Below are 13,825 nucleotides of genomic sequence, written 5' to 3' on the forward strand. Positions count from 1 at the left end.
TATCGAGTTGAAAATTATTTTAATGAATTAATGAGGTTTTTGCGATTAAAATGACACCAAACATGACATAAATCGGTAATTTTTAATTAAATAAGTGATTAAAATTTTGATTACATATATATAATTAAAAATTACCGATTTTTGGCGTGTTTGGTGTCATTTTAATCGCAAAAATCTCAATAATCTATTAAAATTATTTTCAACTCGATAAAATGCGAAATACAAAAATTTTATTTTCCATAGTAACATGACATATGATATGAAAGATTATATTTAAAGGGACCCCCCCCCCCCTCGTGAGAGAGACTTCGGAACTCTTTGATGATACGTCATCTCGCTTGTTCTTTATTCGTTCTCGCTCTCGCTCCGACGACATCGGCAATCTTTCCTTATCTACAATAATCACGATTGAAAACATCTTGTACATAAAAACTAAAACTTTTAATTTGCATTTTATCGGTTTGAAAATAATTTTAATGGATTAATAAAATTTTAGCGATTAAAATGACACCAAACACGACATAAATCGGATAATTTTTCATTAGTTAGTAATTAAAATTTTTAATAAAATTCATCCAATTTATGTCATGTTTGATGTCATTCTAATTAGAAAAATCTCATCAATTAATTAAAATTATTTTCGAACCAATAAAATGTAAAATAAAAGTTATAGTTTTTATTTCATAAGATGTTTATCTTCTCGACGTGCTAGAACAGCTCAGAAAGATAAACTGATTCGAAAATCGCGTCTTCCTGCGAAAGCAAGAGCGAGACCGTCAACGAAGAGCGAGCGCGAGAAGACCTATCATATATCAAAGAGTTCCGAAGGCGCTTACAATCGGCTTTCCCCATCTATAGCAATTCATGAATATAAACAGCTTATAAATAAAAACTTAAAACTTTTATTTTACATTATATCAGTTTAAAAGTAATTTTAATAAATGAATGAAATTTTTACGATTAAAATGATATCAAACACGACATAAATCGGGTAATTTTTAATTAAATATGTAATTTTAATTACTTGTTCAGTAAAGAATTATCCAATTTATGTTGTAATTGATGACATTTTAATCGCAAAAATCTCATTAATTTAATAAAATTATAGTATATTTAAAAATATGTAATATAAAATATAAAAAGTTTAGTGCAAGAAAGCCATTTATTGTCACATAAATAAAACAAATAGAAAAATAAATAAAATAAAAAATAATGATAATAATGAGAGAGAGAGAGAGAGAGGGGGGGAGGGAATGAGAGAGAGGGAGAGAGAGGGAGGGAGAGAAAAAGAGAGAGAAATATATACTAAATAATATATATATTATATAAATTTAAAAAAAAGTATATTAATAATAATAATCTTTAAACAATGTTTTAAAGAGATTACAATATTCAAAATATTTAAATACGATAATTATATATATATATATGTATTTTTTAAATTTGTATATTATTTTAATTTTAATTTTTTAAATTTAATTTATTTATTAATAATTAATATTATTATTGTTTTATTATAATAATACTATTTTTATATATTATTTTTTTTATTTATATTAGTGTCATTATATAGTTTATATTCAACATAATTATAATAATTATATATTCATATATAAATAATGAGATAGGAATTTGGTAAGGTAAAGTCGGTAAAATGTTCTTGTTAGTTATCCTCCGTACAGGTTGGAGAATAACTAATATAATCATTACCGACCGTATGACGGGCCCACCGAGCCCATTTGGTAGAGACAGAAATTTACCCAGGGCTGACCGTCTTTACTAGTACCTAGTCGGTGCTTTGGGCTATATTGGGCTACCTCAGCGCCGCATATTGGCGACATTGCTGTCGAATAACCTGGCCACCCTGAACTAGGCCATAGTCAAAGACCGACATACTTTTGCGGTTAGCTTTGCGATCATTCAATGTTTCGTAAGCCAGTTTATCCCAAAAAGACTTTGGGTTAAATATAATAAAGAAAATAGACGAATATTGACCTCTTTTTGTTGAAGAAAAAAGAAAATGGTTAATGCGAAAAACGACCAGACGATTACGGATGTGGTTGCGGAAAATGGTACTCAAAAAACGGCGAAGCAACTGCAAAAGGAAGCCAAAAAATTGGCAAAGTTGGAAAAATTTAAACAAAAACAGGAGAAAAAAGAAACTGAGATAAAACCAATAAAGATGAAAGAAAAGCAAAATGTAAGTATATGCTTTAATGTATGTTGAATTTTCTGGTTCTAAAATAATACAGAAAATTTATATATAAATATATAAATTGATATCTCTTTTATCCCCATATGGATATCCTAACCATTCTCTTATTAGACATCTTTCGTAAATTTGATTTAATTGCATTAATTAGTCATGTTTTTTATGTCTTCAATCATTTAGTTATATTACAATTTATGATTAATATTTTATATACAGAGTGTTTCAGAAGGAATTGTCAGTATTCTAGGATGTGATTGTACATATTGTTTTAAGCAAAAAAGTTTATATAAACATGTGTTCTATTCTGGACGATTATAAAGATACGTGTCCAATTTTAAGAATGAATACATTTATTAACTTAGTAGAACCAAATGCTATGAAACAATTATATTAAATTTTCGTTGTTTCCTGTTACTATTGTTCCTATTACGAATGTAAACATTAGATCATGTTTGATAAATCCTGTGTTTGAAATTTTTGGTTTCTGGTATATAATTAAAATGTCTCATTCACTCAAGCCAAAATTATTATTAATTAATTGAAATTATTGTTAATATTAATATTAATTCAAATTTATTCTAAGCTTAAAATTTAATCTAATTGTTTCATAGAATTTGATTCTATTAAGTTAATAAATGTATTCATTCTTAAGATTGAATATCTTTATAACCTTTAAATCCAGAATAGGACACATGTTTATATAAATTTTTTTGCTTAAAATGATGTGCACAATCATGTCCTAGAATGCTGACCATTCCTTCTGAAACATTCTGTATATAGCATGGAAACCAATTGTATATTTATATGCAGTAATATTAACTTATTATTTAATCTATGTATTAATCTATGTTTATTAATCTATGTATTTATTAATTTAACATATTTTAGATAAATGATAAGAAAGATAAGACCACATCAGTTTATACTGTTAACATATCACCTGGGGAGAAGAAAGATGTTTCATGTCCAATGCCAGATACATATAGCCCGCAATATGTAGAAGCTGCATGGTACGCTTGGTGGGAAAAAGAAGGCTTTTTTAAACCAGAATACAGAGTATGTAAATATGGAAGATTAAAAAAAAAGCTATTTAGTGTGTGTGTGTATGTATATATATATATATATATATACATTATATATATATATATATATATATATATACAGGGCGTCCCATTTTAATCTCCCCAGGCAAACATCTCGAAAAATATAGAAGATACGGAAAAATGTTTCAGACAAAAGTTGTAGGACTTGAAGGGGGACAGATGATGAAATAATGGACTTGACCTTGAGTGACCTATTGAAGGTCAGGTCAAGGTCATCGATGTTTTTTTAAATGGAACCCCCTACTTTTTATTGCATATTTTTGTAGCCCTTGTCGAGACGTTTTCAAAACACTACCTATTGATGTCTCTTACTCAAGCCGTTCCCAAGATATGAAGCTTTAAAATTTACATATCGCCGGCATTTGCATTACCCGATGTACACCGCGGGGAGGTTGTTCAGTCGAATTTGTATATCAAGTGGCTCTAAAAAGGGCAGACTTTGTGTGTGTATGTGTGTGTGCTTTAGTAAAATTTTTATCTCTCTCTACCATTTTCTTATCCTTTCTCTTACATTAAAATAACCAGAAGAAAAATAATTAGAGAAAAGTCCCCGCGGTGTACATTGGATAATGCGAATGCCGATGATATGTCAACTTTGAAGCTTCGTATCTTGGAAACGGTTTGCGTAAGAGACATCAATAGGTAGTGTTTTGAAAACGTCTCGACAAGGGCTACAAGAATATGCAATAAAAAATAGGGGGTTCCATTTAAGAAAACATCGATGACTTTGACCTGACCTTCAATAGGTCACTCAAGGTCAAATCCATATCTTCATCATCTGTCCCCCTTCAAGTCCTACAACTTTTGTCTGAAACATTTTTCCGTATCTTCCATATTTTTCGAGATGTTTGCCTGGGGAGATTAAAATGGGACACCCTGTATATATAGTATGTTATATATTTGTAATCTTATAAATATCTTATTATATATATGTATACATACATACATACATACATATATATTCGTAATCTTTGAATTTTTTCTATTTGAAAAATACAATAGCCTCAATATTTATGTATTAGAATTTTCATCTTGAAATATTACAAAGAATTTGTCATTAAAATCTTTATTGCCAGTTTAGGGACATCCTGTATATATATTATTAAAACATTTATTTATTAAAATATCTATCTATTTTAGAGAAAAGATATATTTGAAGGAAATGTGAAAGAAAAATTTGTAATGATAATACCACCACCCAATGTAACTGGCTTTTTACATCTTGGACATGCTCTGACTAATGCTGTGGAAGATGCTATTACTAGATGGTAGATATAAGTTTAGGATATAATTTTGTTGAGAATTTTTTTTAAAAGAAGAATATTTTTAAATTGCATTTTTTTAAAGGAATCGTATGAAAGGTCGTGTAACACTTTGGAATCCAGGTTGTGATCATGCGGGTATTGCTACTCAAGTGGTTGTAGAGAAAAAGCTCTGGAAAGAAGAAAAGAAATCTCGTCATGATATTGGTAGAGAAGAATTTATCAAGAGAATATGGCAATGGAAGCATGAGTAAGTATAAAATTGTATTGTAAAACAAAATATTATATAATTTTTCTCTCTGTAGAATTAGAAAAAAAATCTAGTTTAAAATATAATGACATCTAATTATGATATATATTTGAAATATTTTTCAGAAAGGGTGACAGAATTTACACACAATTAAGGAAGATAGGTGGTTCCTTTGATTGGAGTCGTGCTTGTTTTACCATGGATTCTAAATTATGCAAAGCTGTAACAGAGGCTTTTGTGCGCTTGCATGATGAAGGCATTATTTATCGTAGCAATCGCTTAGTTAATTGGTCATGTGCTTTAAAAAGTGCGATATCAGATATTGAAGTGAGTACTATACATATATTTTAACCAAATATATTTTTCTATTTTTTTTATTTATATTTAAAGATCACTATGGGAATTTTTATTAAAAATATGTGTTAAAAATAGGTTGATAAAATGGAATTAAGTGGTCGGACTTTATTATCGATACCTGGCTATGAGAAGAAAGTAGAGTTTGGTGTTTTGATATTTTTCGCTTATCAGCTCTTTGATTTAGAAGATAAAATAATTATAGCAACCACTCGTATCGAAACTATGTTAGGAGATACTGCTATTGCCGTGCATCCAAACGATAGTAGATATGCGCAATATATCGGAAAATATGTGCAGCATCCGTTTTGTGATAGATGCATACCAATTGTAGCAGATGAATTTGTTGACATGAATTTTGGCACTGGTAAATATATGTAGCTTAATAAGTTAAGTGGAAATATTGAAAGTAGAATGATTATACGAAAGTAGACTGTATTTAATCGGATTATTCTTTAGGTGCTGTAAAGATTACGCCGGCTCATGATCCAAATGATTATGAAATAGGGAAAAGACACAATTTACCATTCATAAATATTTTTGATGATGATGGAAATATTTCTGGAAACTATGGAAAATTTACGGTATCATATTTTTCTTCATATATATAGATTGCATCTTTTTTATCTTTTCCCTTTCCCCAAATTAAAGTAAAGCAAGGAGATAATTTTTCGTGAAGATAAATTAAAAATATCGAATAAAATTTTATATAAGAAACTATTTTTAACGAAAACAATTTAGAAAGTTTTACAATTAATAATATATTTTATTCAAATATTTTAATTAAAATAACTTAATTATTTAAGGTTCTTAAAATGATATTTAAATAGGGGGAAGAGCAGGCAATAAAAATGAACGCAATAATTTGAGTAAATGGAACATACTTTATATATATATATATATATATATATATATATATATATATATTAATAGCCAGAATCCAGATTAATTTGACTACGATATATGATAAAAAGTAATACAAAGTTAAAAATTAATTAGTTAAGTAAAGATTAAATTAAAAAAATTAAATATATTATTAATTTTCAATTTTTTAAAATTAATTTTAGAAAACAAAACCCCATATAAAAGAGTTTATATTTTTAACTTATTTTTACACAAAAAGTTACTCTTTTTGATTTGCAATTTTGAATGCATCCTGTATTATACCAGGTGTCCCATTTTAAAGGACCCACTCAAATATCTCATTGTCAGAAACACTGCGTTAAATCGAAAAATGTTTCCTACAAAAGTTGTAGGGTTTCGAGGGGGACATAACATAGTAATATTCATATGACCTTGGGCGGCGTCTCCAAGGTCAAATGAAGGTGAGAATGAATTTTGAATAGAAGAAAAAATATTAGGAAAATAAAAAAATGCTTCAAATAAAAGTTGTTCAAATTAATTAGTAGAAAAAGATGTTATAATAAAAAATATGGGTTTTCATTTAAAAAATTCATTCTCACCTTCACTTGACCTTGGAGGCGCCGCCCAAGATCATATGAATATTACTATGTTATGTCCCCCTCGAAACCCTACAACTTTTGTAGGAAATATTTTTCGATTTAACGCAGTGTTTCTGAGATATTTGAGTGGGTCCTTTAAAATGGGACACCCGGTATAACAGGAATTTTGTTTTGAAATTTTATTACGTATACGAGATAAAATAAATGTATATTATAAAGTAAATAAATAAATAAAGTAAGTAAATAAATATAAATTTATAGGGAATGAAAAGATTTGAAGCCAGAGTGGCTATACTTAAAGAGTTGACAGAGAGAAACCTCTTGATTAGTATAAAAGATAATCCAATGGTAATACCCATATGCAGTCGATCAAAAGATGTTGTTGAACCTCTTATGAAGCCACAATGGTAAATAAACACATTGTATACTGTAAAAGTTGTAACTTTTAGAAACATTTAATATTTTTTTTTTCATTTAGGTATGTCAGGTGTAATGAAATGGCTGCTCATGCTAAGGAAGCGGTAAGCACAGGTGCCCTAAAAATAATTCCAGAGCAGTTTAAAAAAACTTGGTATATTTGGATGGATGGTATCCGAGATTGGTGTATTTCGCGTCAGCTTTGGTGGGGTCATCGCATTCCTGCTTATGCAGTTAAATACATCAATTCTTACATGGATACAAAAGAGGTAATTTTGAAAAAGAAATCGCGAGGAATGGCTTTAAAATTTGTACATATCGTCTTTTAATCAGGCAATATGTATGTATAATAATTAATCAGAGATATGATTTTATACAGGCAGATGAATATTGGGTAAGTGCGCACTCCAAAGCCGAAGCTAGAGACAAGGCAGCCAAGAAATTAGGTGTTAACATAGATGACATTATTGTGGAACAAGATCCTGATGTATTAGACACTTGGTTCTCTTCTGCTCTTTTTCCGTTCTCTATTTTTGGCTGGCCGGATGAAGTATGTATACTGCTTATAGTCTGAATTTTCTTTCAAGAAATAAAATTATGCAAATTGATTTATGAAATTAAAAGTAAATAATAAACATACAGGGTGTCTTATTTTAATTGATAATCAAATATTGCTGAAACTATGGCTGTAATAAAAGATTTCATACAAAGGTTAAAAAGTTTCGAGGATGAGAAAAATTGATAATGTTAAATTTTAAACAAGATTATTTTTTCAAGATTATTTGAAGATCAACTTAATTTTTTTAAAATTGCAAATTATATGCTTTCTACAACTATTTTTTACATCAATTTTTTTTTTTTTTTACATTAATTAATTCCTCATTTTGTGAAAAAATTTTGAAGTAAAATTATCGAAAAATAAATATTATATATATATTTTACAAAATATTTTATGGTTTACATTAAAATACAAAATTTTTTGTCATATTGTAGTACAAAATATCTTGTAAACTATTCAGTTTTTGGTCCTCCTACTCTTGTAATTTTTTATGCCAAATATTGCAAAAAATTGATTCACATAAAAAAATTAGTGTGGTTCTATTTAAAAAAAAGCTAGAATAATTTTTAAATGATCTTAAAAAATGACTTCACTTAAAATTCAAGATTATCAACTTTTTTTCCTTCGAAACTTTTTAACTTTTGTATAAAATATTTTCTCGTTATAATCATAGTTTCAGCAATATTCGACTATATTTATTAAAATGAGACATATATACATAACTTTAATATATTAGCTAGGATATGTTTTTTTAGACTCCTGAGCTCAAGACATTCTATCCAGGTACACTATTGGAAACTGGCCATGATATACTTTTCTTTTGGGTAGCTAGGATGGTCTTTATGGGTCAAAAACTGTTGGGACAATTGCCTTTTAAGTATGTTATGCATTCTATGTGGCATACTTATTTTGTGAAAAAAGAGAAAAAAGAGTGTGTGTATGTGTGTATGTAAAATATATGGTCTTGGTATGTGCAAATAAAATGAAAATATATTTATAGGGAAGTATATCTACATGCAATGGTGAGAGATGCACATGGAAGAAAAATGAGTAAATCTTTAGGAAATGTAATAGATCCTATGGATGTGATTAAAGGAATATCTTTAGAAGTATGTATGAATAATTTTATTTATATGTTTATTTATATGTTCTAGCTAGATATATATATACATATATATATGTACATATAGATATACATATATACAGATATACACTCTTAGAAATTAATTCGACTGTTCCAACAAGTACATGATATAACACAGTATGATGTAGCGTATTCTTGCTGCAAAACTATCAATATCTTTTTATATACTGTATATTATTTTTTATATGTTATACATCATAGTATTTTATATACTATTTTGTATAGCATTTTTAATTATCAAAACATTTCAGGATCTTCAAAAACAATTGCTAGATTCGAATTTAGATCCGAAAGAACTGGAGCGAGCTCGAGAAGGTCAGAGGTGTGATTATCCACAAGGCATTCCTGAATGTGGTACAGATGCTTTGCGATTCGCTCTCTGTGCTTATACTACTCAAGGACGAGATATCAATCTCGATATACTCCGTGTACAGGGTTATAGATTTTTCTGCAACAAGATATGGAATGCTGCCAAATTTGCACTTAGCTATCTTGGACCTGAATTTAAAGATGATGTAAATGATACGGTAAATTTTAATATTTTTGTTAAAAGAGCCATTCACAATCTAATCATAAAGTCAATATTTAATTGAACTTTTACTTAGAAATACAATAATGCTACTTGTATCGATGTGATTGGTGATGGCAAGTGGTATCAGCGAGCTTTGAACGAATCCTGCGTGCAAGAGGCGCTAAATAATTATTTAGCAACTTATTCATATCTTGATGGTTATACACCCTCGCAACTTGACTCGAAAGTTTACCAAATATTAAAGGAGTTAAATATTAATTTTGCAAATTATTTGCATCTCAAACGTTGGTATAATCATATCGCAACATTTACAGATGAAGAAAAAACTAGATTCCGTACAGAAGAAAATAAAATAATACCACAACTTACATATACATGTCAAAAAAATAATGATGATACGTTTATGGTAACATCTTGTTTAATATATAAATAGTAACAAATATTTTTTTTTATAAAAAAGTCGAAAATTCTGACTTTATTTATATATATTTTATTTCCCTTATATTATATATATTTTATATATATTTTATTTTTATAATAGCTGACCGGATATGAGACAAATGTAGATTTATGGATGTTATCACGACTCAGTTATACTGCCAAGACTTGTGATGAAGCATTGGCACAATATGATTTTGCATTAGCTACTTCTACCTGTTACAATTTATGGTTATATGACCTGTGCGATATTTATTTGGTTAGTGACATTTTTTAAATATATGATTTATGTATAATAAAATAGATATTTTTATGTATACACAATTCAAATAACAAACTATTAACACATTTTTAGGAATATCTTAAACCTATATTTCAAAGTGAGAATAAAATGACAAAGTTGGCGGCGCAAAAAGTATTATTTAAAACATTAGATGTAGGATTACGTTTATTGAGTCCGTTTATGCCATTTATAACGGAAGAACTCTACCAACGTTTACCTCATAAAATACAAAAATATCCAAGTATATGCATAAGCCCATATCCAGATAGTTCCGAGGTAATTATTATTTACATTTTATAATAATCAATTAAAATATTAATTTCAGCCATAATAGATTAGATATAATTTTTCAGTGTTGTTGGAGAAATCAGGAGATTGAGAAGAACGTTGATTTTGTGCAAAAAATAATTAAGAGTATTAGATCTACCCGTGCAACTTACAATTTACCTAATAAAATGAAAACTGAAGCATACGTCATCTGTAACAATTCCGTTTTAGAAGAGACGATTGTTCAATACAAATCACTCATAGAAACTCTTGCATATTCTACTCTTAGCACGAAAAAACCCCTGGAAGGATGTGTTATCATCACTATAACCGATAAAGTTCAAGTGCATCTCTTACTTAAGGTAATTAATATTCTATATGTGTTATATTAATTATTATTGTAAGTTTACATATATGTATATATAGGATCATTTTTAATGATACAATCGATTATAAATAAAACGTTTTTGGGAAAAATGTTCCATATAAAAATTGTAGGGGACATTTTCAAAGGAGACATAATATCATGACTTAGAATTGCTTCTGGGTGTTTTTCAAAGTCATTTAGAGATCAACACAATTTTATTAAATGGAACCACTTTTTTTTACATAAATTGATTCCTTGTAATATTCGGCGTCAGAAGTCATGAGTAGGATGGCCAAAAAGTGAATAGTTTATGAGATATTTTACACTTTAGTTTGACATAATCTTATATAAAAATTTTCAAAAAAAATTACATATATAATCTTATATAAACTATTAAATTTCGTAAAATATTCATTTTTCGATAATCTTACCTCAATATTTTTATATAAAATAATGAAAAATCAGTTGATGTAAAGAAAACACAGTTGTTTTCAAGAAAGAATATGTAAAATGCAACTAGCTACATATTTTTTCTTAAAAACAACTATACATTTTCTTTGTACCAATTAATTTTTCTTATTATTTTGTGTATAAAAGTATTGAGGTAATATTATCGAAAAATGAATATTTTACAAGATTTCATAGATTATATAGGCCAAACTAAAATATAAAATATCTCCTAAACTTTATATACATATATATTCACTTTTTGGTCATTCTCACAACTTCTTACGCCGAATATTACGAGAATTAATTTATGTAAAAAAAAGTGGTTCTATTTAAGAAGAATATGTTGATCTCTAAATAACTTCGAAAAACACCAGCAATTCTAAGTCACGATATTATGTCCCGCTCGAAATCCTACAACTTTTATATGGAACATTTTTCTCAAAAACGTTTTATTTTTAAGATAATTGATTGTATCACTTAAAATAAAACATTCTGTGTACATATATGTATACAATAATATATAAAATAAATATTTATATATATGTTAGGCTCAAAGACTGAAAACGCTTACTGAGCGGAAAAACCGATCACAACGCGTTCTGACTTTTCAGATTCAGCCACAACGCGAAATTTGTGTCGTGGCATTTTTAAAAACGCTCATAACGCGTTTTGGCATGTTCAAAAAGGCCACAAAGCGAAATTCGTGTTGAGGTTCTTTTGGTAATCGACCAAAACGCGTTTTGGCAATGTAAAAATGCCATGAAATGGTATATATGTATATTACACTAATAACGGATTCTGAAGTCGATAATGGGAGGAGGTGGGTTTTTATAAAATTATTTAATTTAATAGTAAAAATATTTTCGCAAATCGCATTACAATTATTTCTTTTAATTTGCAAGGAGGGGTTTGAGGTTAAACCCTCCCTCCCTTTCCAGGATCTGGCAGTGTATACAGGGTGTCTCTAAAGTCTGACCCAGGCTCTTTATCTCGGAAACGGCTTTAGATATGAAAAAATGTTTCAGACAAAAGTTGTAGAACTTGAAGGGGGCAGATGATGAAAATATGGACTTGACCTTGAGTGACCTATTGAAGGTCAGGTAAAGGTCATCGATGTTTTCTTAAATGAAATCCTCTATTTTTTTATTGCATATTCTTGTAACCCTTGTCGAGACGTTTTCAAAACACTACCTATGTGGATCTTTTGCGCAAGCCGTTCCCAAGATACGAAGCTTCAAAGTTGACATATCATCGGCATTCGCATTATCCGATGTACACAGCGGGGAGGTTGTTCAGTTGAATTTGTATATCAAGTGGCTCTAAAAAAAGCAGACTTTGTATGTGTGTGTGTGTGTGTGTGTGCTTCTTTAGTAAAACTTTTCTCTCTTTTTCTCTACCATTTTCTATTCCTTTCCCTTACATTAAAATAACTAGAAGAAAAATAATTAGAGAAAAGTTTTATTAAAGAAGAACGCGCGCACACACGCACACGCACACATACGCACACACACGCACACGCACACAAAGTCTGCCCTTTTTAGGGCCACTTGATGAAATTTGACTAAACAACCTCCCCGCGGTGTACATAATGCGAATGCCGATGATATGTCAACTTTAAAGCTTCATATCTTGGGAACGGCTTGTGCAAAAGACCCACATAAGTAGTGTTTTGAAAACGTTTCGACAAGGGTTACAAGAATATGCAATAAAAGATAGGGGGTTTTATTTAAGAAAACATCGATGACTTTCACCTGACCTTCAATAGGTCACTCAAGGTCAAGTCCATATTTTCATCATCTGTCCCTTTTCAAGTCCTACAACTTTTGTCTCAAACATTTTTCCATATCTAAAGCCGTTTCCAAGATAAAGAGCCTGGGTCAGACTTTAGAGACACCCTGTATGATATTTATATTACATATATATTTATATTTTGTGTGTGTGTGTGTGTGTGTGTGTGTGTGTGTGTGTGTGTGTGTGTACACACAATATTTTTATGTATTATATGTATTAATACAAGTTTTTTATAGGGTCTGATTGATCCAAAGAAAGAGTTAGAAAAGCTGAAGAAAAAAGAAGGACAATTGATCGAACTTATACAGAAATTAAAACAAGATTTAGCCGTACCCAATTATGACACAAAAGTACCAATCGATGTTCAAAAGATTAACAAGGAAAAATTGATAAATAGCGAAGGCGAATTGCAACGAATAATTGATGCAGTAATAGTCTTACAAACAATATAAGAGTATATACATATAAAATAGAAAATTTAAATAAAATTTTATAAATTTAATTAAAATTTTATAAATTCTCTACAACTTAATTTAGATATATAATTTATTTATTGAGTTAATAATAAGTAACTTTTTTATTGACTTATTTAATAGTAGAAAGAATACTAAAATGATTATAATTATAATTTTCACTTTTCTTTGTTTAAAGTCATATTCAAATTAAATATATAAAAAATGAGAATGTATAAGTGACTAAAAAATATTTATTTAAAATATAAATAACGATGGGATAAAGTATCTTATAAGTAGATTCGAAGTTGTTAGCATAATTTCAAACTCTATGCTAAACCACTTTAAATAAAAAAAAAAAAAAAAAAAAAAAATCAAGTAGACTCGAGTCTGGATGAGATAGATTTGAATTCTTTATAAGTACCTTGAAAAACAAAGAGCAGTACTTCTAAGTATATTCGAATCTGGGTCAAGTATGTTC

At 28.7% G+C, this 13,825-nt stretch overlaps 1 protein-coding gene across 2 annotated transcripts; it reads left to right on the forward strand.

Moving 5' to 3' along the window:
• The first annotated feature begins 1,836 nt into the window (after window positions 1-1,836).
• On the forward strand, window positions 1,837-13,718 carry Valrs (Valyl-tRNA synthetase). Of its 2 annotated transcripts, XR_014426881.1 has the most exons (19): window positions 1,837-2,200; window positions 3,101-3,268; window positions 4,456-4,583; window positions 4,663-4,827; window positions 4,953-5,154; window positions 5,260-5,548; window positions 5,641-5,765; window positions 6,906-7,051; window positions 7,123-7,330; window positions 7,441-7,611; window positions 8,376-8,497; window positions 8,621-8,729; window positions 9,016-9,291; window positions 9,370-9,702; window positions 9,838-9,993; window positions 10,090-10,293; window positions 10,371-10,646; window positions 11,713-11,921; window positions 13,129-13,268. XR_014426881.1 is itself a non-coding variant. In XM_083054698.1 (18 exons), the coding sequence occupies exons 1-18, from the start codon at window positions 2,021-2,023 to the stop codon at window positions 13,342-13,344; spliced, it is 3,474 nt and encodes a 1,157-aa protein (XP_082910824.1). In that variant the 5' UTR covers window positions 1,838-2,020; the 3' UTR covers window positions 13,345-13,718. The 2 variants fall into 2 exon arrangements, 1 of the variants encoding a protein (XP_082910824.1); XM_083054698.1 differs by lacking the exon at window positions 11,713-11,921 and having other exon boundaries at window positions 1,838-2,200; window positions 13,129-13,718.
• The last annotated feature ends 107 nt before the right edge of the window (window positions 13,719-13,825 follow it).

Source organism: Prenolepis imparis, unplaced genomic scaffold (genome assembly GCF_030444845.1).
Source record: "Prenolepis imparis isolate NDT839.2.m4 unplaced genomic scaffold, iyPreImpa1.0 SCAF_2, whole genome shotgun sequence".
In the NCBI taxonomy this organism is placed as follows: Eukaryota; Metazoa; Arthropoda; class Insecta; order Hymenoptera; family Formicidae; genus Prenolepis; species Prenolepis imparis.